General features: G+C 44.3%; 1 protein-coding gene across 1 annotated transcript; it reads right to left on the bottom strand.

The window, feature by feature from the left end:
* Positions 1–303: 303 nt before the first annotated feature.
* Nanog (Nanog homeobox) lies at positions 304–5958 on the bottom strand. Its single transcript, XM_028761046.1, has 4 exons — positions 5811–5958; positions 2674–2936; positions 1093–1179; positions 304–699 (listed from the first exon to the last, which is right to left on the bottom strand). The coding sequence occupies exons 1-4, from the start codon at positions 5956–5958 to the stop codon at positions 304–306; spliced, it is 894 nt and encodes a 297-aa protein (XP_028616879.1).
* Positions 5959–27542: the final 21584 nt, after the last annotated feature.

Below are 27542 nucleotides of genomic sequence, written 5' to 3'. Positions count from 1 at the left end.
CCAGAGCTACAGAGAAACCTGGTCTTGATAAACAACAAAAACAGAAGGCAAAAACAAACAAAAAACAAATAATTAAAAAAAAAAAACAATATGAATATCTTTGGGCCCGGCAGTGGTGGCGCAGCCTTTAATCCCAGCACTTGGGAGGCAGAAGCAGGCGGATTTCTGAGTTCGAGGCCAGCCTGGTCTACAGAGTGAGTTCTAGGACAGCCAGGACTATACAGAGAAACCCTGTCTCCAAAAAAAAAAAAAAAAAAAAAACCTGGCCCTGCCCTGACTTTAAGCCCAGTTGTTGTGTAAGCTTCATATTTCTCCTGGTGGATTCTCAGAGTAGTTCAGGAATAATTCCAAGGCTTGCGAGGTGCTTAAATGTGCATTTTCCCTAGTGCCTTCCAAATTTGCCTCCAAATCACTGGCAGAGAAGTTTTGCTGCAACTGTACATAAGGCTGCAGAGAGTCCTCCCCAAAGTTATGGAGCGGAGCAGCATTCCAAGTCTGGCTGCTCCAGGCTTGAGTACACCATGACTGGGTGGTCCAGGCCTGATTGCTCCAAGTTGGGTTGGTCCAGGCCTGATTGCTCGAAGTTGGGTTGGTCCAGGTCTGGCTGTCCCACACTGGAAGGCTTCCAGATGGGTTCACCAGATAGCCCTGGGGACAGCTGCAACGGATGCTGGGATATGCCACTGGTGCTGAGCCCATCTGAAAGAGGTGATTAACACAATGAGTGAAAAGGGAAATCTAAAGTCGTAAGCTGCAGAAATATGAAAAGATTAGCATGGTGGCACAGGCCATTAATCCCAATACTCCTGAAACTAGGCAGGCAGATCTCTGACTGCCAGGGCCACATAGAGAGACCCTGCCTCAAAGAACAGAAGATCACAAGGAGTACACAAGGGAAGCAGACTGGGAAGAAGACAGGACTGATAAGGCACAGATGGACCACGATGGGACTGAGAAGCAGTCAGAGCCACTGACTGATCTTACAGGAAATGTGGGATCCATACCAACAGCTATGGGTCAGCCACACACATGGTGCAGACACACATAAAAGATAGAGGGGAGGAAAAGGAAAGCATAGAAAGTGTCTGTTACCTGAGTCAGACCGTTGCTAGTCTTCAACCATTGGTTATTCTGCCAACGCTTGCACTTCATCCTTTGGTTTTGGAACCAGGTCTTAACCTTCAGAGTGACAGGACATTTGAACAAGCTAAGACATACAGAACACAGACAGGAGCTCTGGCTGCTCCTCCAGAGGGTCCAGGTTCATTCAAGTCCCGGCACCTACATGGTAGTCCTTAACCATTTGTAACTCTAGTCCCAGGAGGCCTGATGCCCTCTTCTGGCCTGCCTGGAATACTGCACACACATGATACCCAGCCGTACACGCAGGCAAAAAGCCCAGCTTCATAAATGTTTAAAAAATATTATTTATGCCGTGCGGTGGTGGCGCACACCTTTAATCCCAGCACTTGGGAGGCAGAGGCAGGCGGATTTCTGAATTCTAGGCCAGCCTGGTCTACAAAGTGAGTTCCAGGACAGCCAGGGCTACACAGAGAAACCCTGTCTCAAAAAACCAAAATAAATAAAAATAAATAAAAAATATTATTTATTAGAAATGGAGGGGGCATATGGAGAGAGATAAGAGGACAAATTTCTAGCTAGTTTGGGGCTGTTGGGGATGGGGGGAGAGTATCACTAGGGATTGATCCCAAGGGCCTTGTATATACTACTTACAGGTAAGGCACATACAAGCCCCATTTCTGTTTGTTTTGCTGAGTTCCAAGCTGGCCTGGACTGCTAATCTTCCTGTCTCTGTCTCAGGTGCTAAGAGTTTAGCTATGTACCATCAAGCACAGTACACCACCTTTTAATGCAGATCTTTTTTTTTTTTTTAGGTTTTTCGAGACAGGGTTGGTCTCAACCCTGACAGGTGGGTGCTGAGAATTGAATCTAGGTCCTCTGGGAGAGCAACCAGTGCTCTTAACAGATAAGCCATCTCCCCAGCACCTGCTTTTGGCTTTTTTCAAGAAAGAGTTTCACTTTATAGACCTGGCTGTCCTGGAGATCACACTGTAGACTTGACTGATCTTAAACTCAGGTCTGCCTGCCTGGGCCTCCCAAGTGCTGGGATAAAAGCCTGTACCACCACATAGGCCTCTGGCTGTCTATCTTTAATAGTAAAATTCTGTATCAAGCCGGGCAGTGGTGGCGCACGCCTTTAGTCCCAGCACTTGGGAGGCAGAGACAGGCAAATTTCTGAGTTCGAGGCCAGCCTGGTCTACAGAGTGAGTTCCAGGACAGCCAGGGCTACACAGAGAAACCCTGTCTCGAAAAACCAAAAGAAAGAAAGAAAGAAAGAAAGAAAGAAAGAAAGAAAGAAAAAAAGAAAAAAGCCAGGCACAACTTTATTCCCAGCACTCAGGAGACAGAAGTAGGTGGACCTCTTGAGTTTGAGGCCAGCCTGGTCTACAGAGACCCTGATTTGGAGATAGGAGTGAGAGGTGAAGTAGCAGATAAAGTAACTGAAGAAATAAAGTGGGCAATATATAAATCACATAATTATGATTTTAACAGGAGAATAAGATAGGCCTTAGAGAGGCATCCAGATGTTAGCTGTTTATTAACAAATCAGTCTCATTTTGTTACATTACAGCAGCAACGAAACAACCCTACCTGCTTATAGCTAAGGTTCAGAATGGTAGAGAGTTCTTGCATCTGCTGGAGGCTGAGGTATCTCTGTCTCTGAAACCTGTCCTTGAGTACACACAACTGGGCCTGAGAGAACACAGTCCGCATCTTCTGCTTCCTGGGGGGGACCTTGTTCTCCTCTTCAGGGCCCTCGTCAGCCTCAGGACTAGACAGCTTTAGTTCAGGATTGATGGAAGAATCAGGGCTCTCTTGAAGAGGTATATCCACAGAGGAAGGGTGAGGAGAGACTATTAGGAATAGAACAGATAACTTGTTAAGAAATAAGACATTCTCAGCCCGACATGGTCGTACATGCCTTTAGTCCCAGTACTTAGGAGGCTCAGGCAGGCAGATTACTGGGTTTAAGGCCAGTTTGTTCTACAGAGTGGATTCCAGGATGGCCAGAGCTATACAGAGAAACCCTGCCTCAAAAAAACCCAACCCAACCAACCAAATAAACCATTTTCCCAGATACTTAAATATTACGTTTAATATATTTACTTTCAAAGCAGTTATCTTCATAGCCGTAGGTCTAAAAAACAAGAAAACCTAATTCTTTTATTATAATCAACCCAGAATACTTTGTCACCCTTGTGTAACACCATTGGTACCATTTTGCACAGATCTCCCCCTTTCTCTCTCTCTCTTTTTTTTTTCTCTTTTAAGATTTGTTTATTTCATGTATGTGAGTACACTGTCACTGTCTTCAGATACACCAGAAGAGGGCATCAGATCCCATTACAGATGGTTGTGCGCCACCATGTGGTTGTTGGGAACTGAACTCGGGAGCTCTGGAAGAGTAATCAGTGCTCTTAACTGCTGAGCTATCTCTCCAGCCCATACATCTCCCTTTTACATACGTGTTTTAAGTTTTGTTATTTATTTAACTTATACAGTTAGACCCTGGGAATCCTATTAAAAAAAAAAAAAAGACAACTAACCAAAAAAAAAAAATACTCAGTTAAGTGGCAGGATGGAGAGAAAGGATGAAGTGGCAGTCTGATCCCTTCGCCCAGCTCCTTCTTGAGTAGAACAGTGACACTACACTGTAAACTGCTGATCATGACAGGAGTGGGCACAAATCAGAACCAGCCCGCTTCAAGTAGATATAGGCAGGCAGACAGACAGACAGTGCAAAAGTGCTTGGGCTGTAGAGGGCCTAGCCTATTTATGTTTGTGGTTTTTCTTTTCTTTCTGAGGGAATAGGGTCTCAGGTAGCAAAGGCTGGCCTGCCCTCTGGGTCTTACCTCTCCTCTCTCCCTGCTGAGTGCAGGTTTACCCCAGGACCCAGGTTTTGGGGACTTTTATCTCCCTTAGTTTTTTTTGCATGGTGCTGAGAGAATCGAACCCTGTTGGGACATTTCATTTCATACTCTACCAGTGAGTTAGTCATGCCCCAGTCATAATATATATATGTGTGTGTGTGTAAACTAACATTTAGAGATGAACTAACTAATATCTATGAATGAAAATATCTGCCGGGCAGTGGTGGTGCACGCCTTTAATCCCAGCGCTTGGGAGGCAGAGGCAGGTAAGATTTCTGAGTTCGAGGCTAGCCTGGTCTACAGAATGAGTTCCAGGGCAGCCAGGGCTACACAGAGAAACCCTGTCTCGAAAAAACCTTAAAAAAAAAAGAAAAGAGCCGGGCGGTGGTGGCGCACGCCTTTAATCCCAGCACTCGGGAGGCAGAGGCAGGCGGATTTCTGAGTTCGAGGCCAGCCTGGTCTACAGAGTGAGTTCCAGGACAGCCCGGGCTATACAGAGAAACCCTGTCTCGAAAAAAAAAAAAGAAGAAAAAAAAAAAAACAAAAGAAAAGAAAAAGAAAAAAATCATGAAATCTATAGCACTTCATGAATGTTATCTAAGGAAATTTCCAGGGTTAGATAGATCTTTTGTTAGCAATGGACAGCCCTGAGTTTAGATTCCCCCTGCCCCATGTTTTTTTTAAAGGTATATTTCAAAATGGTCCCACGGTCTTTTCTGCTAGTATAAGAGCAACCAGTCAGAGGGTCAGTTAAATTATTATTACTAGAGTAAAATTCCAGTTAACCAAATTTGTTTGTCTTATTCTTGACCCTCTAGCTCTACAGCTGTTTGTTTTGGGTTTGTTTGTTTTTTTTTTCCCCAGAAGACAAAGTCTTCCAAATCTCCTGCCTCAGTGCTAGATTTATGTGTGCCTCATTTTGTTCTTCGGAGAGGCCAAGGGTTTCAATTGAACCAAGAGCCTCGAGCAAGAGACAAGTGCTCTACCACCAAGCTTTGCCCCAACATTTCCTAGATTCAGCAGCGGCTGGAAGACATCTCCTGCACAGAAGTCTTCAGGACGCTCCACGCTGATGGCAACACTGATGTTAGCCTGTATGTAGTCTGGCAATAAGCAGACAGCCCTTAAAGCAACTACTAAATGAAAAGTTATGCCCCCTCCTGGCACTAGGGGCAAGCACTAAAAATACACATCTGCACTTGACTTGTACTGCACACAGCCGAGCACTGCAGCGTACACACCCGAGCAACACAGCACACACTCTCTGGCGCTACACACAACCAGAACACCAATACACATACAAACGAGCAGCCACTTGGTTCTACCATTTACAAGTCTGAATACTGGGCTGACTCTGTACAAACAAAATTGAGTTTCAGACCTTAACTCCAGCAGCTAGCTATAAGGAACTACCTTTAAGGTGCACTCGGTTGGGGTTTAGGAGGCGTGCTCAAGCTCACAAACCCAGAACTGCTAAGTGACACCTACATTCCCAAAGGCTGAGAGAAAAGCCAACTGCTTCTGCTGGAGAAAAAGACCATTTGGTTAAATTGCAAACTTAACTGTATAACCTCACCAAAAATGGGCTGAGGACACCACTTACTACCCCTCCACTTTTAACTACTGTAACATATTCCAAAGAGCCCAAATATTTAGGTTCTCAAATACACACAAACCGCTCCATTCTATGTTCCTGGTGTCTATTTCTTGTCGAGACTTGGCTGATGTGTCACCAGTCAAACTCAGAGGGGTATCCAGAAGACCGATAATGTCACCTGCTTATGTTGGTGACCCTTCATCCTGTTTTTCCTACTCTTACCCTAATTAATTTGGTTCTTGAGGGACTGAATTCCTTACCAGTCTCTTCGCGGAGCTTCTCAGTAGCAGACATTTGTAAGCAAGAACAGTTTTCCTCAGGATGAAGAACCGCAGACGCTGCCTCCAAGGAGTCCCCAGAACTCGATGCTTCCTTGAAACTGTCGAGACTAGAAAGACTTACCCTCATGTTAGTGTGATGGCGAGGGAAGGAAGGGACTTTTTAAAAAGTTTTAGAACAACAAAAAAGTTAAGACGTTAAAACTCAGTGTCAAGAGGGAGAAAGATCTTAGAAATAAGAGTTAAATCAACAAGCCAGAATGAAGCGAGCCTGTCTTCCCGAAAAAGAGCAAGACGCCAAATCAGCCTCTCTGAAGGCCAACAGCTCAAGGCGATAGATTTAAAGGGTAGGTCCCAGCGCCCTGGCTTACTCCTCCCCCTCAAGCCTCCTACCCCTACCCACCCCCTATCCTGCCCCCTCCACCCTGTAGACACCCACGCCCCACCAGCCCTGTGAATTCACAACTAATCCCACCTGCAAGGCCCACCAAGGACATTATAATGCAAAAGAAGCTGTAAAGTGACCCAGTCTGAGATTCGGGGGGCGGGGGAGCGTGGGGGCATCCGATCTAAAAACCAAAAAAAAAAAAAAAAACCCTGGCGATCTCAGGCAAGGCAGGTTCCTCTTCCATTCTTTCCTACAAACGTAAAATAGCCAGACCTTGTTGCCAACGTCTCTGTTTAAACATGGCTTTCTTTCAGCACTCACCTTTTCTTGTTTGCTTTTCACTTTGGGAAACAAGGGGAAATCTTCCTACCAAAAATGCTGCTTTTTAACAAAAGTCTGAAGGAAGAGCCTATGACCTGCTTAAGACTCTTGGGCTACCTTACTAAGTAGGTCTGTCCCTTTAACACGTCAAAGTTGGCTCAGGTTTTGGTTTGGTTTTGAGCCATGGTTTCTTTATGTTGCCTTGAGTGGGCTGAACTCAGGATGTAGACTAGGCTTGCCTATCACCAAGCCTAGTTTAAGGAGTGTTTAAATTAATGTAGAGTCCTTCTGTTCTGTTTTGTTTTGAAACAAGTTCTTACTGTAACCTAGGCTGGCTTTGGACTTACTGCAGTCCTCCGGCCTCAGCCACCTAAGCAATGGAATAAGAAATTTATTGTATTTCAAATTTGGTTTTGGTAGTTTCTTTGAAATAGAGTGTCATGTAGCCCAGGCTGACCTCAGAGTATATTGCTGAAGCTGGCCCCAAACTCCTGATATCCCTGCTTCCACCTCCCAAGTTCAAGGTTTGCTGATCAGTCCTCCTGCTCACAGATAAGTGAGTGAAATAATTCTAACCTAGCTTAAGTCTGTTTCAGTGTATGAACAGAGAGGAAGTGCTACCCTGCATAACATCCCACTTGCGGCCAGGCAGTGGTGGTGCACACCTTTAATCCCAGCACTTGGGAGGCAGAGACAGGCGGATTTCTGAGTTCGAGGCCAGCCTGGTCTACAGAGTGAGTTCCAGGACAGCCCGGGCTATAAAGAGAAACACTGTCTAGAAAACAACAAAAAACAAAACAAAACAAAAAATTTCCCTTGCAAAGATTTGGCCACAGTGAGTATTGGCAAAGTGGTTCTTCCTGGGTTTTGTACTACAAAAGACCAGGTTTGAATGGCCCTTTTCGGTTTTGGATTTGTTTGTTTGTTGTTCTGGACCGAGTCTCAGTATGTAGCTTCAGTAGTACTGGAATTTGCTCTGTAGACCAAGCTGGCCTCCAACTCACAGACATCCACCTGCCTCTGTCTCAAAGGCCTGTATGTGCTGCCACTGACGCCATAGCCACCACTGACGCCACAGTCACCAGTGCCACCAGAGTCACCACTGCTCCACACCACCACTGCCACCACTGCCGCCATTGCTACCATTGCCACCACTGCCAACATTGTTACCATTGCCACCATGCCACCACTGCTGCCACTGCCACCACTGCCGTCATTACCACCACTGCCGCCATTGTCACTATGGCCTTACGGGGATCAAAGGTGTAGCACTTTTACTGTGGTTTGGAATCTTGTCAATTGTATCTGTTATTATATATGTTTAATCCATGGGGGCGGATTATGAAGTGCTGACCTGCTACAGTGTGCCTAAGGGAGGCAGAGGACCACGTTTGGAACTTGGTTCTCTCGGCACTGCAGGGTCAACCCTTGTGCTTATACAAGTGTTTTTTACCTGCTGAGCACTCTGCCAATCACACCTCGGGAGAGGCAAGGGGATCACGGAGAGTTGAAAGCCAGCCTGATCTTCAGACTGCCTAAAGAAACAGAAACAAAACCAAACCAAACAAACAAAAATGCAAGCCTAAAATCTAAAATACTGGCCTTATCACGAACATATCGAAGAACAATAGACATTCTGTATTCCGTGACGGCTCTTCTTTGACTCCTCGTTTCTAAACCCAACATTCGAGGACTCTGAGGTCCTTTTCCAGCCACACTAAGGAAAAAAAATGATTAATAATCTCAGCTACGTATTTTTGCAGCTTTGAAATAACCATGTAGCCTCTCCCTCCCTCCTTCTCTCTCTCTCCCCCTCTCCCTCTCCTCTTTTTACAAGGGTGGGGGCGGGGGGCTACGTAGCCCAGCAACCTCGCTTCTCTGGACCGTAGGGGTCCTCTCCTTCAGCTGCCCGCTCTGCGCCTACAAAAACTTACTTCTGTTTATAATGCAAAAAAAGTTGTCTCCAGGGAACCCTAGGCGTGTCCCAAGGGCGATAAAATGTAGGCAAAGCACACCTTTGTCTTCTTCAAACCTTCCTCCGGGAGAGGAACTGTAAGAGAAGGGCAGGGAAGGAGTCCTGAGAACTGGATGATTCTAGCTCAAACCCGGTTCTCATTTCAAATTAAAAGCAAAATGCTCTAGAACGTGAAACTTTTGAACCCTGCCTCTGGGTTCCAGGAGTCAAGGCCACCACATCCTCGAGTTTACCCCAAATTCTGCACAGATTTGGTACAGGGCGCACGGCTCCCTGTCGAAGGAGTCTGCTTTGGAGACTGCGATGAATTCCTCTTCAACCCCATTCCTGTCCTGCCTCTTAGTGTCCTTGGTGAGTCTCCGGGGTAAAAGATGCAAGCGAAGAGGAAGCCGGTGGCCAAAATGCAGGCTTGCTACATTCCTTAGCCAGGAATTTGAATGGGTGGAGAAAGTATTGAAGCCTTAGATCTGGTTGGAACTAACTGTATGGGTGGAGAAAGGATATGTTAAATGGGCCCGCGGCGTGGTAACGTGCTTCAAAACAAAAGAGATGAACATAGCTAAGGTTAGTACTGAAAAGAAGCCGGGACTAGCGAAGGTGGGGGAGGGGAGTGAATCGCAAGCCTTGGAGTCCTCCTGGCGAGCCAAGCAGCAGAGAAATGCTGGAGGACAAACTTGGGAAGGAAATTCCAGCAAGTTAACAATGTGAGAGAACTACAGACCCCAACACTTTTGAATTTTTGTTTGTTTGTTTGTTTGTTTTTGAGACAAAGTTTCTCTACGCCCTGGCTGTCCTGGAACTCACTTTGTAGACCAGGCTGGCCTCGAACTCCTGGAGATCCTCCTGCCTCTGCCTCTGGAGTGCTGGGATTAAAGGCTTTGTGCCACTTTGCCCGACTACACTTCTGTTTTTAAACATTTAGAAAAGCTTATCATGAACCTTGGAGTGTAGTTCAGTAGGTACAGTACTCGCTTTGCATGAATAAAGACCTGGGTTCGACCCTCAGAGCTACATAAAACAGTACTAAGTCTGAAATCCCAGCACTCAGGAGACAAGGCAATCGAGTCTCCATTGAGAGCTCAGCCAGCAAAGCCTTTTGAACTTTACTCCTCAGAGGCCATATCTCTCTCTCAGGGTAGAAGGAAATTTATTTCCACAAGTTGTTCTCTGTGTGCATCCACACACAGCCAAACTATAGAATAAATAGATTTTTTTCAATAAAAGGTCTACCCAGAGTATATTGCTTCTTTCCATCTTCTAAATGTTTCCCTCTTGCATTCACTGTTAGGTAAACTTGATTTCAGTCTTGTTTTTAGGACAGAATCGTTCTGTATAACTCAGGCTAGCCTGGAATTTAGGGTTATCCAACATCTTAAAGACTCTATTGTATCTGGTCTTTACTTCTTATACTGCTAATACTGTATCTTTTAATCATTTCTCTATTATCTGTCTTTGTATATGTATACATCTATCTATCTATCTATCTATCTATCTATCTATCATCTATCCATTCTTTTTTTTTTTTTCGAGACAGGGTTTCTCTGTATAGTCCTGGCTGTCCTGGAACTCACTCTGTAGACCAGGCTGGCCTCGAACTCAGAAATCCGCCTGCCTCTGCCTCCCGAGTGCTGGGATTAAAGGCGTGCGCCACCACTGCCGGGCTCCATCCATCCATTCTTTATCTGCTCATTCATCCTCCCTGACATCAGAATATCAGTTCAGTGGTGGCAATCTTGCTTTTGCCTGTTTTGTCTACTGTAATAACCCTAGACTAGGCTCTACACCAGCAACATCAGTCTCAGGAGCAGCTTCTGTATTAGGAAGAGAATCAGTGAGCTTCTGCTTCTACCCCTCACTGGTGGTAGGGACCACGAATCTGTATTTCATATCTTTCTTAAAGCAGGATGCAGTGGCTCAGACCTGTAATCTTAGCCCTTGAAAAAGAATTACCAGCTGGGATATGTAGAGAGAGACTCAGTTTTAACAAAACAAGTTTTCCTTGATAGACTTCTGGTTACCATGAGAAGGCCCTTGGTTCAATCCTTATGCTGAACACACATGCACACACCCTGCAGGCTATCTGTACATCTGTACTTGCTATTGTTTGAGAACTGTTATTCTAGAACAAAACTGAGCATAAAAGTTAACACTTGTCTTATTGCTAACAGAGGAGCCATAACCAAGGCTTTGCATGCGAGTGGAAGGTAGGAGCCATTCTTTCACACTAAGAGACTCTTAAACCATTTTATCAGGGACTGGAGAGATGGCTCGATGGTTAAGAGCATTGACTGTTCTTCTAGAGGTCCTGAGTTCAACTCCCAGCAAGCCACATATTGGTCCATAACCATTTATAATGGGATCCGATGCCCTCTTCTGGTATGCAGGTGTACATGCTCATATGCATAAAATATATAAATACATTTTGAAAGAAAAAGAAAACACGAAGCCAATAAGCCATAAATCTTAGCAGCTGCTGAGAGGTCGGGGATAGGGTGTGGAAAAGTCAAAGGTATCTCTCAGGAAGTGTTTGTCAAGACTTTAGATGAGCTGGGCGGTGGTGCCGCACGCCTTTAATCCCAGCACTTGGGAGGCAGAGACAGGCAGATTTCTGAGTTCGAGGCCAGCCTGGTCTACTGAGTGAGTTCCAGGACAGCCAGGGCTACACAGGGCTACCCTGCCTCGAAAAAAACCAAAAAAAAAAAAGAAAAAAAAAGAAAAAAAAAAAGAAAGAAAAGGAAGACTAGCCTTTTAGGTTATTTGAATCAGAACTTAGAAAATCAGGTAGGGTTAGCAGCGAAGATTGACAATGGAAGCTGCTGTGCAGACCAAGGGAGTCTGGAACTCCTAGAGATTGGTCGATCTGCCTGTCTGCTTCTGTCTCCTGTGTGCTGGGATGAAATGCATGTTTCAATAACTTACATACCTAATACACACACACACACACCCCATGTCCCTGTGTCATACATATATATAAAATTAAAGTGTGTGTGTGAAAAGACAGAGGGATGGGATCCTCTGGTTCTGAAGTCACAGTTGTTTATAGCCACCCCTCGTGGTGCTGAGAACTCCTGTCCCCTGCAAAAACAGTGATACTAGTCTTCTCTTTGGTCCCCTTAAATATTCTTTTTGTTTTGTTTTTCGAGACAGGGTTTCTCTGTGTAGCCCTGGCTGTCCTGGAACTCACTCTGTAGACCAGGCTAGCCTCGAACTCAGAAATCCACCTGCCTCTGCCTCCCAAGTGCTGGGATTAAAGGCATGTGCCACCACTGCCCGGCTAAATATTCATTTGTTTGTTTGTTTGTTTGTTTGTTTGTTGAAACAGAGTTTCCCTGTGTAGCCCCAGCTACCCTGGAACCCCCTCTGTAGACCCTCCAAAGTCTGGGATTAATCCTGATGGGATTAAAGGCCTATGCCACCACCAGCGGCGCCACCACCTCTGCCTGGTTCCTTAAATATTCTTTATTTGTCACACAATTTTTTCTTTGAGATAGGTCTCCTGTCTCAAAGCGCTGGTTATAAAGCCAAAGATAGCCTTGAACTTATGGTCTTTCCTCTATCTCTCAAGTGCTAAGATCACAGGTCTGCATCATGACCCTCGGCTCCACTTACTAAGCTGGGTTATTATTATTATTATTATTTGTTATTATTATTATTATTAATGTATATGTTTTTCCTGAATATATAACAATGTACCAATGTGGTACAGAAAGTCAGAAGAAGGCATCAAATCTCCTGGGACTGGAGTTACAGATGGCTGTGAACCAACAAGTGGGTTCTGGGAATTGAACCTGGGTCCAAGAGCAGCCAGTGTTCTTGACATCTGAGATGTCTCTCCAGGCCTTCCACCTGATCTTCATGTGGGTGCTGAGGATTTGAACTCAGCACCAGAACAGGAAGTACTTTACCTACTTAGCCATCTCCCAAGACACTGATCTTGTTTTTTAACCGTGGTGGTGACCTGTGAACTCCGTATATTTTTAATTTGGGCTTTGAATTTCTGTGATCTTTTACCTCCCAAATGCCAGAATTACAGGCAGAGACATGTGACACTACACTGGGCTTTCAAATCCACATTCTGACTCTTTCATTTTCTTGCCTTTCTGAAGTGAGGACCCAAATTGTTCAGTTTTACTCTTCTGAACCACTGGGCAGGCAACATCTCTGTTTGTATGTTTGCTTGCTTGCTTGCTTGTTTTGAAACTATATAGCCTTCACTATATAGCCTTGGCTATGTAGATCAGGTTCATCTTGACCTCAGAGCTCCACCTGCCTCTGTCTCCTAAGGTATGCCTACCATGCCCAACCATCTGTCATCTCTTGCCCAGCTCTCTCAGGAGAGTCTACAGGATCTTTATAGATCAGATGGCTGTGCACCAGGCTGAGCTAGCTACCTCACTTTACTATGCTGCCTTTTAGACTCTACTAAGGGAACCTTGGATTACACAGGGTGGTACAGAGGGCATCCTGTGGTCTGCTCTCCATTCAACTCTTCATCCTTTTCCCAACTCCCTTCCCTCTCTCCCTTCCTGTCTCCCCTCAAGGGTGCTTCTCTGTGTAGCCCCCTACCTTATGGAACTCTATCTGTAGACCAGGTTGGCCTTGAACTCATGGAGATCAGCCTGCCTCTGTCTCTGGTGTGCTGGGTCAAAGGTGTATGTCACTCCACCCTCCAGTCTTTTTAAAATTGAAATACAACCTCAAAGACTCCTCCAGCCTAGCCTTAGTTAGACTCGGGAGATTGCAGAGGACGACCTTGAACCTTTGGTCCTCCTGCCTCTACCTCCCGAGTGCTGGAATTATAGCCATCTACCACCGTGTCCTATTGTGGTGCCGAGGACAAAACACAGGGGTTTTGGCATACTAGCCGAGAAGTCTATCAAAGAAATTACATTTCCTGCTCAGTTTTTAAAATTTATAACCATATATTTATACATGTATGGGTATAATATATATGTCCATAAACTTTAAATTTATATTATATGTAGATCCATATATACAGATGTTTTGCTTGCACATATGTCTGTACATCACTGTGTACAGTGTCTGATGCCTTCAGTGACCAGAAGAGGACATCGGACACCTGGGACTAGGTTGCCTTCTGAGCTGCCACCAAGTGGGTGCTGGGAATCAAGCCCTGGCTCTCTGGATGAGCAGAGATGCTCTCTTAACCTCTGACCCATCTCTCCAGGTCCATGCCTATTTTCTGTTTCTTTTCTCTCTACGTATCTCTGGCTGTGCTGGGATTTGTAGGCTCTCCTGACTCTGCCTCCAGAGTGCTGGGATTATAAATATCAGCCACAATAGGTAGTTTCCTTTTTCAGCTCTGTGAAGTACAGCAAGCCCTCCCAGCTGTTGTGTCAGAAAAATGCCTTTTTTCTTGAATATTTTCATCTTCAAGACACAGTCTGGGCTTTGATTCTGCTCTGAAACTTCTCAATTTCTTATACAGGATCTCTTAAAGCCCAGGGTGGCCTTGAACTCATGATCCTCCTGCCTCTACTTCTCAAATCCCGGGATTACAGAAATATGCCATCACATCCAGCCCAGGTTTCTCCAGTCACCTCTCCCAGGGAATTAGGTACCCCTCCCCTTCCTCGGTCCCTTAGCACTGGCCATTCATATTTAGTTTCAGCTAATTGTGAAAATAACAACCTGCTTGAAGCCCTAGCCTGGAGCTATGCTGTTTAAAATACACCTCAGAAGTGCAGATTGTTTGGGAGAGGTGTTAGTTACCTCAGGCTACTAATCAGACAGGGCGGGCACAGTCAAGAGATTTGACTAATTCAAACCCCCAGGGCAGTAGAGCCTAGAAATTTGTCTTTCAAGAATTTCTAGCTTTGTGTAGTAGTGTAAGGTTAGTAATCTGAGCTTTTTGATGGCCACGGCCAAAGGAGCAGGAGTTCAAGGTTAACCTCTGCCACTCGTGGAGTTAGAGGGCAGCCTGTACTATATATGAGACCCTGTCTTCAAAACAAAATAAAAATCAAAGAAACTGCAACAATAACTAAAAAAAAACGAAAAGGAAGAAAAAGAAAAGAGGGTTGGAGGGTAGGCAGCAGAGGATATGAAAGCAAGAAGAAAGGAAAGGAAATGTAAAGACGGCCCTAAAGTGAGATAGCGCAAAGTACCTCCAGGACAAGATTCCCACAGGCGACGGCAAACTCCTAGACAGAGCTGGGTGGGGGTGGGGTGAGCGAGTAGGATGAGGAGTGGGGGAAGGGTGTGAGGAAGTAGAGGGGTGCAGGGGTGTCAGGGGTGTCTGGATGGGATAGGGAGCACCACACAGTGGAGGAATTTTGTGGGGTTTATTCAGGAGTACCAAGTGTTCATGTCCCTGATCCAGATGACTGAGGACAACATGGCAAAGGTGCCCACAGTGACCAGTATAGATAGTAATTAGAAAATGGTGTTCTGCTGGGCAGTGGTGGCTCATGCCTTTAATCCCAGCACTTGGGAGGCAGAGGCAGGCGGATTTCTGAGTTCGAGGCCAGCCTGGTCTACAGAGTGAGTTCCAGGACAGCCAGGACTATACAGAGAAACCCTGTCTTGAAAAACAAAACAAAACAAACAAACAAAAAAAGGTGTTCAAAAATATATTTACAATATACTATATATAATTGTATGTAATTATAATATATCGTATAATGTACATTATAATACTATAAAATAATTTAATATATGAACTAAAACATTGTATCTAAGTAGATAAAAATATATAATTATATATAATATGTATTATAAATATATGGGCTGGAGAGATGCCTCAGCTTTTGAAGAGCACTGCTTTTTCAGGAGATCGGGGTTCTATTCTATTCTGACTATCCACATGGCAGTCTACAGTTGTATGTTATTCCACTTCCAAGGGATATGACCCCCTTCTCTGAGGACATCAGGTATCAGGTATATCCCTGGGTAAGCAGATACATGTAGACAAAATACTCATACACATAAAAATAAGTAAGTAAACGTTTAAAAAAATGGAACCTTTTAAGGCTGTGTATGGTGTGTGTGTATGTGTGAGAGAGAGAGCTGTCTGCATGTACTTGCTCTCTGTCTCTCTCTCCTTCCCTCCCTCCCACCCTACCACATGAATCCTAGGGAATTGAGCTAAAGTCATTGGTCTTCTTGGAAAGTACCTTTACTCTGTGAGCCACCTCACGGGTCTGTCACTTATTTTCTTGACAATAGCCATTCTGAGATGACATGTAAAATTGGTTTTAATTGCATTTCTCTGAGGGCTACAGATGTTGAACATTTTTAAAAAATATTTACTGACCATTTGTATTTCTTTTGAGAATTGTTGGTTCTGTTCATTGACTTATTCACTGACTGACAGGTTGACCTGTATGTTTTCAATAGTTACAGTTCTCTATGCTCAAGACAATAACTTTGTTTCTCAAGTACAGCGGGTAGTAAGGAGTTTCTCCCATTGCATTTGCTGTTCGTTCTCTCTGCTTACAGTTTCTTTTGGTATATATGGAAGACTTTCATTTTATGTAACCCATTTTAAAGCATATACTGTTAATTTTCTGTGTATAGGAGATTTGCCTCTATGTATATCAACATACCGTTGTGTGCCTGGTGTCTTCAGGGGCCAGGAGGTGGCATCAGATGCAGCCAGGGATTACTTACTTATTTTGTTTTGTTTTTGCTGTTTTTTGTTTTTGTTTTTGAGACAGGGTCTCTCTACACAGCTCTAGCTGTCTTGGAATTCACTATGTAGAGCAGGCTGGCCTGGAGCTCAGAGATCCACCTGCCTCTGACTTCTAAGCGCTAACATTAAAGATGTGTGCCACCCCCCTGCCTCTTTTCTCACTTTCTGGTTTTCTTTTTCTTTTCTTTCCTTCTCTTCCCTTCCCTTCTCCCTTCCTTCCTTCCTTCCTTCTTTCTTTCTTGTCTTGTCTTTCTGTCTTTCTTATTTTTCAAGACAAGGTTTTTCTGTGTAGTGCTGGCTGACTTTGTAGACCAGAATGGCCTCTAACTCAGAGATCTGCCTGCCTGTCTCCCCAAGTGCTGAGATTGAAGAGGTATCCTACCAGCAAGCGGCCACTGCTGCTATGTTGCTACTACTGCTGTTTCTCCTCCTCCTCCTCTTCTTCTTTTTCTGCAAGTAATCACTAATTGTGTGTACATAGGTGTGAAGGTCGAAGAACCACTTGGAGGATTGGCTGTCTCAGATTAATTTACACTGGTCTAAGGAATTGAACTCAGGCCTGTAAGCATCTTTACTGAGTCATCTGGCCAGCCCATTTTCTTTAAAAGTTTGTTTCTTTGTTTTTGTTTAAGATTTTTTTTCTTTGGTTTTTTTCGAGACAGGGTTTCTCTGTGTAGCCCTGGCTGTCCTGGAACTCACTCTGTAGACCAGGCTGGCCTCGAACTCAGAAATCTGCCTGCCTCTGCCTCCCAAGTGCTGGGATTAAAGGCGTGCGCCACCACCGCCCGGCTATCTTTAAAAAGTTTTATTCACTTATTTTATTTACAGTCAGTCTGACATAAAAGACCTTGTTCCAAATAAACAAAACAACACCAACAACAACAAAATCCAACCCCTAACAAATTAAAACAAAGCACTCCAGGCCCCAGGATAATCTTTTCTTTTTGGAGTGTCATTCCCACCTTGCCTTCAAGGTATCTTTGACCTTTGGTAAACCTGGATGTTTTAATTAGTAGGTGTAGCTTCCAGGTTTGGGAGGAGGACTACCAAGAAGGACATACCAAACTCCAGCCAGCATCAGATTGTTCTGGAATAGTTTAGAAGAATAAGCAAATTTCTTACTTATTCTGTAGGTATTAGGGCAATGCTTCTCACCCTTCCTAATGCTGTGTCCCTTTAATTCAGTTCCTTATATTGTGGTGACCCCAACCATAAAATTATTCTGTTGCTACTTCATAACTGTAATTTTCCTACTGTTATGAATTTTTTATTTTTTTATTTTTTTGGTTTTTCGAGACAGGGTTTCTCTGTGTAGCCCTGGCTGTCCTGGAACTCACTCTGTAGACCAGGCTGGCCTCGAACTCAGAAATCCCCCTTCCTCTGCCGCCGAAGTGCTGGGATTAAAGACGTGCGCCACCACTGCCCGGCATGTTATGAATTACAAGGTAGATATCTGGTATACAGGATCTCTACCCACAGGCTGAGAACCATTAGAGGAAGAACATAGGTTATTTATTTATTTATTGAAGATTTATTTATTTATTGTATATACAGCAGGCTAGAAGAGAGCACCAGATCTGATTATAGGTGGTTGTGAGCCACCATATGTTTGCTGAGAACTGGGGGTGGAGGTGCACGCCTTTAATCCTAGCACTAAGGAGGCAGAGGCAGGCAAATCTTTGAGTTCAAGGATAGTCTTGGTGTCATACACCTCTCAGATGCGATTCTCCCCACACCTGTGTCTGTGATGATGCTGTACTTGGTGGAACCCGGAGCTGCCAGTGTCAGTGTTTTAACTCCTGGGTAAGTCTCCCCTTGGTGTTCCACTGAGTCCAGGCCAGGATGAACCTTTCTGAGCCTGCAGGTACTTCTGTAGTTTGTGGTTACCTAGGGGTGAATGTTGGAATGCTAGACTCACTAGATTTTTTTTTTTTTTCCAGTTTTGACTCTTGAATGGGCTGGTGGGATGGAAGAACGCTAAAACCAATTGAGGGTAATTCTGAGGACGGCAGAGTTGTGTGTTTACCCTTTAGAGCCTATTAGCAATGGCACCAATGACCATGGACGTGAACCTCTGAATCCATGATTCAAAATCATTTTTATTTTTAAGACTTGGCCTCACTATATATCCCTGGTTGTCCTGGAACTCACTATGTAGACCAGGTGGGCCTAGAATTCACAGAGATCCAGCAGCCTCTGCCTCTTTTTTTTTTTTTTTTAAAGATTTATTTATTTATTATATATGAATACACTGTAGCTGTCTTCAGACACACCAGAAGAGGGCATCAGATCTCATTACAGATGGTTATGAGCCACCATGTGGTTGCTGGGATTTGAACTCAGGACCTCTGGAAGTGCAGTCAGTGCTCTTAACCACTGAGCCATCTCTCCAGCCCGCCTCTGCCTCTTGAGTGCTGAGATTAAAGATGTGGAACATCAAACCTGGCTTTTTTTTTTTTTTAAATACAATATGTCTTGAGCACGTTTTCTCCTCCCAGATCCTTTCTACCTTTCTATCCAACTTCATGTTCTCTCTCTCTTCTCGTTCTCTCAAAAAAAGCAAAAAACAAAAACAAAAACAAAAATCAAAACAAAAAAACTCCAAAAGACACACACAGACAAACAAAACAGAATGAAACATACACACACACACAAAACAAATAACTAAAACATGGAGTCCAGTTTGTGTTGGCCAACTATTTCTTGGGCCTGCCCTGGACTGTAGTTGATATACCCTGTGACACTTAAGGAAAAAACCTATCTTCCTTTTACCGGCAGGTATCAGTTGTAAATAGCTTCTTGTCTTGGATAGGTCCTGTGTTTTACTTCCATCTCTTGGTGCTGGGACCCCATCTGTTGAACCTATGCAGATCCTTTGTGTGCTGCCTCAGTCGCTGTGAGTTCATGTGTATGGCAGTCCTGTACTGTCTGGAAGACTGTTTCCATGGAGTTATTCACCACTTCTGGCTCTTACAAATGTCCCACCTTCTCTTCTGCATAGGTCCCTGAACCTTGAGGGGTAAATGAGGACATCCTATGTAGGACTGAGTGCTCTGAAGTCTCTCCCTCTGAACTGTCCCGTTGTGGGTCTCTGTGTTGATTCCCATCAACTGCAAAATGCTTGAGCCATGCGCTGGTCAGGTGGACGCAAGGTTTGCTTGTTTTTGAAATGTGCGTGGCTGTTTTGCCTAAATGTATGTATGTGTACCATGTACATGTCTGACACACGTGGAGAGGAGAAGAGGACCTCCGGTCCCCCCGGAACTGCATCAAACTGCCATGTAGATGCTAAGAATTGATCCCCAAAGTCCTCTGTAAGAGCAGACAGTACTCTCAACCACAGAGCTGTCCTCCAGCCCCACCCCTGTAGAATTTTTAAGAGCATTGATTGGCAGAGTAAAATTATTCCTCATCATAGGCTAGAGACGTAGCTCAGCTGGGGTGCTGGCCTGCCACACCTAAAGCCTTGAGTTCTCCATCCATCAGAAACCACTTCTTTTTGTTTGTTTGTTTGTTTTGTTTTGTTTTGTTTCGAGACAGGGTTTCTCTGTGTAGCCCTGGCTGTCCTGGAACTCACTCTGTAGACCAGGCTGGCCTCGAACTCAGAAATCCACCTGTCTCTTCCTCCCAAGTTCTGGGATTAAAGGCATGCGCCACCACCGCCTGGCTTTTTTTTTTTTTTTTTTTTGTCTTTATGTAGCTCAGGTTAGCTTTGAATTCCTTGTATAGAAGAGGACTTTGGCTCCTCCACCTCAGGGCTCAGTTTCAGGCTGCACTGCCACACCTGTGTTATACAGTGTGCCAGGGTATACGGTGGTGCCTGTTTTATGCAGTCCCAGAGTTCTCTGCACCCTACAAGCTGAGCTACATCCCCAGCTTGAACTAAAATTCACAATGCACTGGAATAGCACGAGACACAATTTTTATGGAATACCAGCGCCCACTCTGTCTGCATTTGGATAGCATCCCTAGGCAGTTTTGCAGTTTATAAAGACCTAAAAAGCACCAGTCTTGCTATTTCCCTGCTGTCCAGAGTCCTAGGGGCCTGGACACAGGATTCAGTTTCATGGTAACCCACAGTCCTGGCCCTGAAAAGTTTTGTTGCTAGAAATAGTCTGTGAACACTGCTTTATAAGTCCTGTTGAAGTCTTTCCCACTCACAAAGGACTGGCACAGGGCATTCTGCAAGCTGCCAAGCCTGAGACAAGTGTGTTTCACTCTCAGGACTGTGGGTGTTGGAGCCAGAATAAATGACAGCCTGCAGATGAAGTCGTGAGGTTGGTTGGTGTTTACATAAAGTCCTGGATGGCATACCATGTGTAGTGGCCCAAATCTGTAAAAAGCTACCATTTGGGAGTCAGAGGCAGGCAGATCTCTGAGAGTTTAAGGCCAGTCTGGTCTATAGAACAAGTTCCAGGGCAACCAAGGTTACGGAGAGAAACTCTGTCTCAAAAAACAACAAAATAGAACATCCACCAACTCTCCAACTTAAAACACTAATGAGTGATGTTCGTTTAACATGAAGCCTAAGAGGAAGTATATGTCACACACACACAAAAAAAATGTGGGGCCAGGTGGGACAGATGACCTTCTGTACCTGTTCTTCCCCAGACACCTGCAGGACATGGGGCAGGAGTCTGACAGCATTAAGATCCAGATGTTCAGGCCTACCTTCCACTATGATGTTTCTTACTGACACAGCACGAACCAAACCTGATACAACGGTTTTCTGCAGCTGACCCTATAAAGAACACAGTGAAGCACAAGTCCACTAATATTTTGTTTACAAATATGGTTGAAAACTGTATTCCTGGGGCCCAGAAAAAAAACTTGTCCTGACTCTGGAAGCCATTATCACTATGTTAGTAGTTACCTGGAAGGGCTCATGGCCGGCACCACATCTTCAGTTGCTAACAACAGCTGCAAAGCAATGGGACGCATGGTGCATGAACTGAATGCTGGGACTGAAGAAGTAACAGGGCCATCAAGAGGAAGCATAAGAACACAGATAGCATGACGGACAGTCATGGTGGAGAAAAGAGTGTTAGGCTGGTTTGTAGCAATGCCCCAGCTCTCCAGGCTGACATTCTTGTTATTGAAAAGATTCAAGTAGGCCAGCATGTTGATCTAGACCTTTAATCCTGGTACCTTGGAGACTGAGGCAGGTGGATCTCTGTGAGTTTAAAGCCAGGTTGGTCTATATATGGAATCCTAAGACTGTTAGAGCTACTCAATATAGAGAGACCCTGCCTGGATGATCTGGGATAAGGCTGTAACTTGATCAAAAATCAAAGGGATTGTCTGAGAACACCTTGAAATGGGGCTGGAGAGATGGCTCAGTGGTTAAGAGCACAGACTACTACTCTTCCAGATGGACCTGGGTTCAAGTCCCAGCAACCGCATGGCAAGGCATCTCACTTTGGAATTCCAAGATCTGACACTCTGACACAGAATACACGCAGGCAAAAGACCAGTGCACATAAAAATAAAGGTAAATAAATTAAAATAAAAAAGAACAGCTTGAGATGACTGAGTGGGAGGGTTTTGTGTTCATGTGAGTCTGACTCCATGTTAAGACTAAAAGCTGTCTTCTTACAAGGTCAAAATAAGTTCATTCCTGTGCTTGGGATTCACTACATCTTCACCCATTTTCTGGAATGTGACATATTCCACACCCTATACCTTGTTCTCCACCCTGATATGATGTTCCGGAAAATAATTTTTGAAATGTTCGCCCTAATTCCTACATACCCAAAACAAACTTCAACCTTTGGATACCCCTAACTATTTGGCAGTATATAAAGCTATGTAAACCCCACTGTCTCCTGTGTTCAATGCTATTTGCTCAAACCCCACTATAGGGAGATAGCCCTGTCTGAAAGAAAATAAAGTGGTTTTTTGTTTTTGTTTTTTTTTTTTTTTTTGGTTTTTCGAGACAGGGTTTCTCAGCGTGTAATCCTGGCTGTCCTCGAACTCAGAAATCCACCTGCTTCTACCTCCCAAGTGCTGGGATTAAAGACGTGCGCCACCACTGCCCGGCACACAACTGGTTTAAGATACCTCCTTCTTCTTCTTCTTCTTCCTTCCTTCCTTTCTCCCTTCCTGTTTTTTTTTTTTTTTTTTTTTTTTTGTTATTTTTATCTATGTGAGTACACTGTCACTTTCTGCAGACACAACAGACGAGAACAACCATTAACTGATGGTAGTGAGCCACCATATGGTTGCTAAGAACTTAACTCAGTATCTCTGGAAGAGCAGTCAGTGCTTTGAACTTCTGAGCCATCTCTTCCAGCCCCTTCAGATATATTCTTAAAGCTACTGAGACACTGAAATGCTCCCTGTCTGTGGATCTCCCTCATATCTACACAGTTGTCCCGGGCTGTGAACTACAATTTCTTTCTTTTATGGGATGGGCAGGATTTAGGGTTTTTTTGATAAATGAAAGTTCAAAGCAAATTCAATCTTGCTTGGATTTGCTAGAAAATCCTGGCACAGGAGTTAGAAGCCTGTGTTGGTTGTGTGGAAAGCTGCCTGGCCTGGGTAGTCTACATGGGACTTTCAAATCAGCAGGAAACCTCTTCTGAGGAATTTACTAGAAAGAATGACGGATATGTGTTTGGTAGTAAGAAGTTTTGTTTTGTTTTGTTTTCTCCAGACAGGGTTTCTCTGAGTATCCCTGGCTGTCCTGGAACTCATTCTGTAGACCAGGCTGGCTTCGAATGTTCAGAGATTCACCTGCTTCTGCCTTCCTAGTGCTGGGACTAAAGGTGTGCACCACTACCACTAGGCACCTGAGAGTAATCTTAAGAGAAGATTCATTCAGAATGGGAAGCATTAGAACAGTTTTGAGGCTGATGGGAAGTGTCTGTAAAAGAGGTAGACAGTCTATTTAGGCAGAGTCTGCTGGAAATTAGATAATGAACAAGCTGGGCCTGGGATTCCAGTCTTACAGAGGTCACCCTCTGTTATAAGACATCGGGTGATTCTAACCTGGAGAAAAATTTCAGCATGAATACACCTTAACTTTAAAAAACAAATAAACAAACCAACCTGTTAGAGGCTGGAGGGATGGCTCAATAGTTAAAAAGTACTGGCTGCTGTTCCAGAGAACCCGGGTTCAATTCCCAGCACCCACATGGCAGTTCACAACTGTCTGTAACAGAGAATCCAACACTCTCATACAGACATGTATGCAGGCAGAACACCAATACACATAAATTAAAAATAAATGATAAAAACTCATTGATTTTAAGTCAGCACACAAAGGGACGAGTGTCATTATGACATATTCATACAAATGAGTTGTTGGCCTTTGTATTTTTTATCTTGAGATAGAGTTTCTTTTTTTTTTTTTTTTTTTGGATTGGTTTTTCGAGACAGGGTTTCTCTGTATAGCCCTGGTTGTCCTGGAACTCACTCTGTAGTCCAGGCTGGCCTTGAACTCAGAAATCCGCCTGTCTCTGCTTCCCAAGTGCTGGGATTAAAGGTGTGCACCACCACCGCCAAGAGTTACATCAAGGTATCTATAATAAGTTCTGAACAATCATGAAAAATTGTTGTGGGCAAATGTCTCCTATCAGAGTGCTTGTGAGTCCCCAGACATTGCTGTTGCTAAGTAACATTGGGCAATAAATGCTCAGTGATTTGAGCACAGTCACCCCTCAGGAACCTCTCCAAGGAAGGCGCCACACCCCTCCCCCCACCTCTAGCTCCACTTTGTGTGTTTCATCTCCACCCCCTTCTTTTTACTTTTTTGAGACAAGGTCCCACAGTGCAGCTCAGACTGGCCTCATGAAACTGTAATTCTACCTGGGCAGTGGTGACACACACCATTAATCTCAGCACTTGGGAAGTAGAAGCAAGCGGATTTCTGACTTTGAGGCTAGCCTGGTCTACAGAGTGAGTTCTAGGACAGCCAGGGCTATCTATACAGAGAAACCCTGTCTTGAAAAAACAAAAACAAAACAAAAAAGAAACTGTAATTCTCCTGCCTCAGTCTCCAGAATGCTGAGATTACAGGTGTCTCCACTTACCATACCCAATTCCTCAAGTCTTCCTGATTCAATCTTATATCCACTTGACTGTGTCTATTTTTTTTTTAATCAGATAGGATCTGGCCTGTAGTTTTTATTGCTCTCAAACTCCCACCTTGCTGTCCTAACAGCCGTCTTAACAGATTTAGTCTAAAACCCATCTAAAGGGCTTTAGCTAGGGGCTGGAGACATAGTTCAGTGGCTAAGGAGACTGGCTGATGTTCCAAGGGTCCTGAGTTCAACTCCCAGGACCACATGGTGTCTCACAAGCATCTATAACTGTAGTCTCATGAGATCCCACCTGTCCTGGTGTGCATGTATGCAGACAAAATACCCATATAGAGTAAACAAACAAACAAATTGGTGTGTGTGTATGTGTGTGTGTTGGGGGGACACACCTGCCAGAAGACAATATAGGAAGTCACTTCTCTCCTTCCACCTTGCAAGTTGCCTAGATTGCACTCAGGCTGTCAGGTTTGGTGGCAAGTCTCTCTACCCACTGAACCAGCCATCTCATTGGCTCACATATGAGTTTTTTATTTTATCTTTCAGTACTAGTATTGCGTTTTAGTTTTTAGTTTGGTTGCAATTTGTTTTGCTGTTATTAGCAAGTTAAAGAGATCTATTGTCTTTTTAAGTTTTATATGGAACCCAGGATGTAGGGCTGGCCCATCATCGAGGAAGTCCGTAAAGCCTGATAAGGGGGCAGACAAGTTCAGGCAGCCTGACACCCAGACCAATCTCCCTTTCATGGACCCTCACTCGCAAAGCAGCCACAGGTAAAGTCATCTCAAGCCTTGCTCCATTTACTCTGATAAGGCTGCCAGGCTGGGCAGGGAGCCTCGTGATCCCAAACCTCACAGCTCAGAGAGGCTGCCAGAACCACCCCCAATGCTGGAAGAGCCTTCCTGGCACTGGGAACCTTGGATTGGGTCCTGAGAGGGATAGATGGTGCCAGAGTCTTAGGACTGAAGTGACATGGGTGGCCAGGGAGACAGAGACAATGAATGAGGTACCAGTTTAGCTTGCCGGGCCAGGACCTTCTCTGGGCACAGGGTGTATGTCATTCTGCCATTGTATTCTGCAGTGCTCCACAGGGGACTCCTAGATCTTGATGTTCTAGTAACATCTCATCAGTACGGGCTTATGCCCCCCAGGGGTGTGGCCCTCTGCTGCTTAGTCAATACCTCCGCTTTGCACAGTAGCCTTTGTTTCAGTAAATGGATTCTGCCCATCTCCTCTAAGTCCTTCTACCTTTGAAATCTTTCAAATGGTGAGAACAAGAATCCTTGGGACCACTGAGTTCATTCTGGGCAGTGCGCGGGTGCGTTCTTTGAAGAGATACAGGCCTCGAAGACTGTACTGTCAGGAGAATTCATACATACAGCTGATGATCCCAGTTGGATTCTGCCCTCCCCCTCTAATTTTTGAGAAGGAGCCTTGCTGTGCTGCCCAGGATGGCCTTGAATTCCTGGACTGAACTTATCCTCCTGTCTCAGGCTCCCACGAGCGTGCCTGTCACCACAGTGGCTCATTCCTATGGGTTTTTAGTCACTTCAATCTCAGCTATCTCAGGAAAAGCTAGTGGTTCAGGCAGATACTTGCAGGGGACTCAAGACCCTTAGTAAGTAAGGGTTCCTGGCTTGTAGTCTGCATTGTGGTAGAGGGCAGGCGAGGCATCTCAAAGGATGAGTCAGCCAGAGTCTACTTCCTCTGAACAAATATTGATCTTAGTCGTTATGACTTTGAGCATTTTAGTTACTTATAGGAGGTTTAGATCTGAGCCCAGCTTTTCTTGGATCCCAAGTAGCCCAGGCTAGCCTCTAATTCATTATACAGCTGAGGTTGACCTTAACCTTTTGATCCTCCTGCATCTGTCTCCTGAGCACCAGCATGAGCGCCATGACTAGTTTGTAGCGTGGGGTAGATGAGACCCCAAGGTTTCATGACTGCTAGGCAAACACTCTACTACCTAAGTGAGCCATGCCCTCAGCTCTGAGCCTGGATTTATTTTGTTTTCTGTTTTAAGTCAAATTCTGTTTTATTATTATTACATTTTACATTTATTTATTTTGTGTGTGTGTGTGTGTGTGTGTGTGTGTGTGTGTACATATGACATAGCACACATATGGAGGCCACAGGACAATTTGGGGAATTGGTTCTCTCCAGTGTGGGTTTCCTGGGATTGAATTCAGGTAATCAAGGGCCTTTCTTTACCCACTGAGCTATTGCTGAACCCAGGTCCTAGCTAATTACTGTCTAATTATTGCCAGTTGAACACCAGATGTTATGTTTAAAATCTTGACAGGACTGGAGAGATGGCTGAGAGGTTAGTACCCTTGCTGCTCTTGCAGAGGACGCAGCTTCAGTTCCCAGCATCCACATCAGGTGACTCATAGTCACAAAACTCTAGCTCCAAAGGATCTGATACCCTCCGGAGCCCACGCACGGACGTGGTGCCCAGAAACTCCTGCAGGCACACAGACAGACAGACAGACAGAGAGACAGACAGACAGACACACACACACACACAAACAAACAAATAATAATAAATGAATCTCTAAAAAAATTAAACATAAAACTTGACACAGTTTAATTCTCATCCCTGAGGGGCAGTTGTGTGCAAAACCTTTGCTTCAAATAAGACTACAGAGGCATTAAAATCACGGTCCAGGGATTGAGGCACTGGCAATGACAGTAAGTACACTGATGACATCTCTGTCCCTTTGTAAAGCAGTGATAAAAATAGAACTTTATGCCTCTGGTTTTTCTCCCCAAACACAAAGGCCAATTTACTGTGAGAAAAACATCAGACAAATATCCAAAGAGAGGTATTCATACATACATACATACATATATAACCAGTAATTCATACATACATATATACATAGCCAGTAAGTCATACATACAAAGGTACATAATATTTATATAACCAGAAATTCATACAACCATCCATATTTAACCAGTAATCCATACATATATCGATATATAAGAAGTAAGTCATACATATATACATACATACATACCCAACAATCATACATACATACGTATTTATATAACTAAATAAAGTCTTGACGTTTGGCAATGTTAGCTTATTCGTTCCTTCACTGTGACAATGTATGGTGGTATAACATGGGTAACTGAGCATGTGATATATTGAAACTCTCCATCACATTGCCTCAGGGTTTTTTTTTCCTGTATCTTCAAAGCCATTCTAAAACAAATAAACAAACACACAAACAGTTTTACTTTTGGCCTAGAGAAACGGCTTAGTGGTTAAGAGTATTTGCTCCCTTTCCACAGGACCTGGGTTCAATTCCCCACATCAAAAAGACAGCTCACA

Source organism: Grammomys surdaster, unplaced genomic scaffold (genome assembly GCF_004785775.1).
Source record: "Grammomys surdaster isolate TR1022 unplaced genomic scaffold, NIH_TR_1.0 126660, whole genome shotgun sequence".
Lineage (NCBI taxonomy): Eukaryota > Metazoa > Chordata > Mammalia > Rodentia > Muridae > Grammomys > Grammomys surdaster.
The sequence above is the reverse complement of the archived record's forward strand: the minus strand, read 5'-3'. Positions and strand labels throughout refer to the sequence as shown.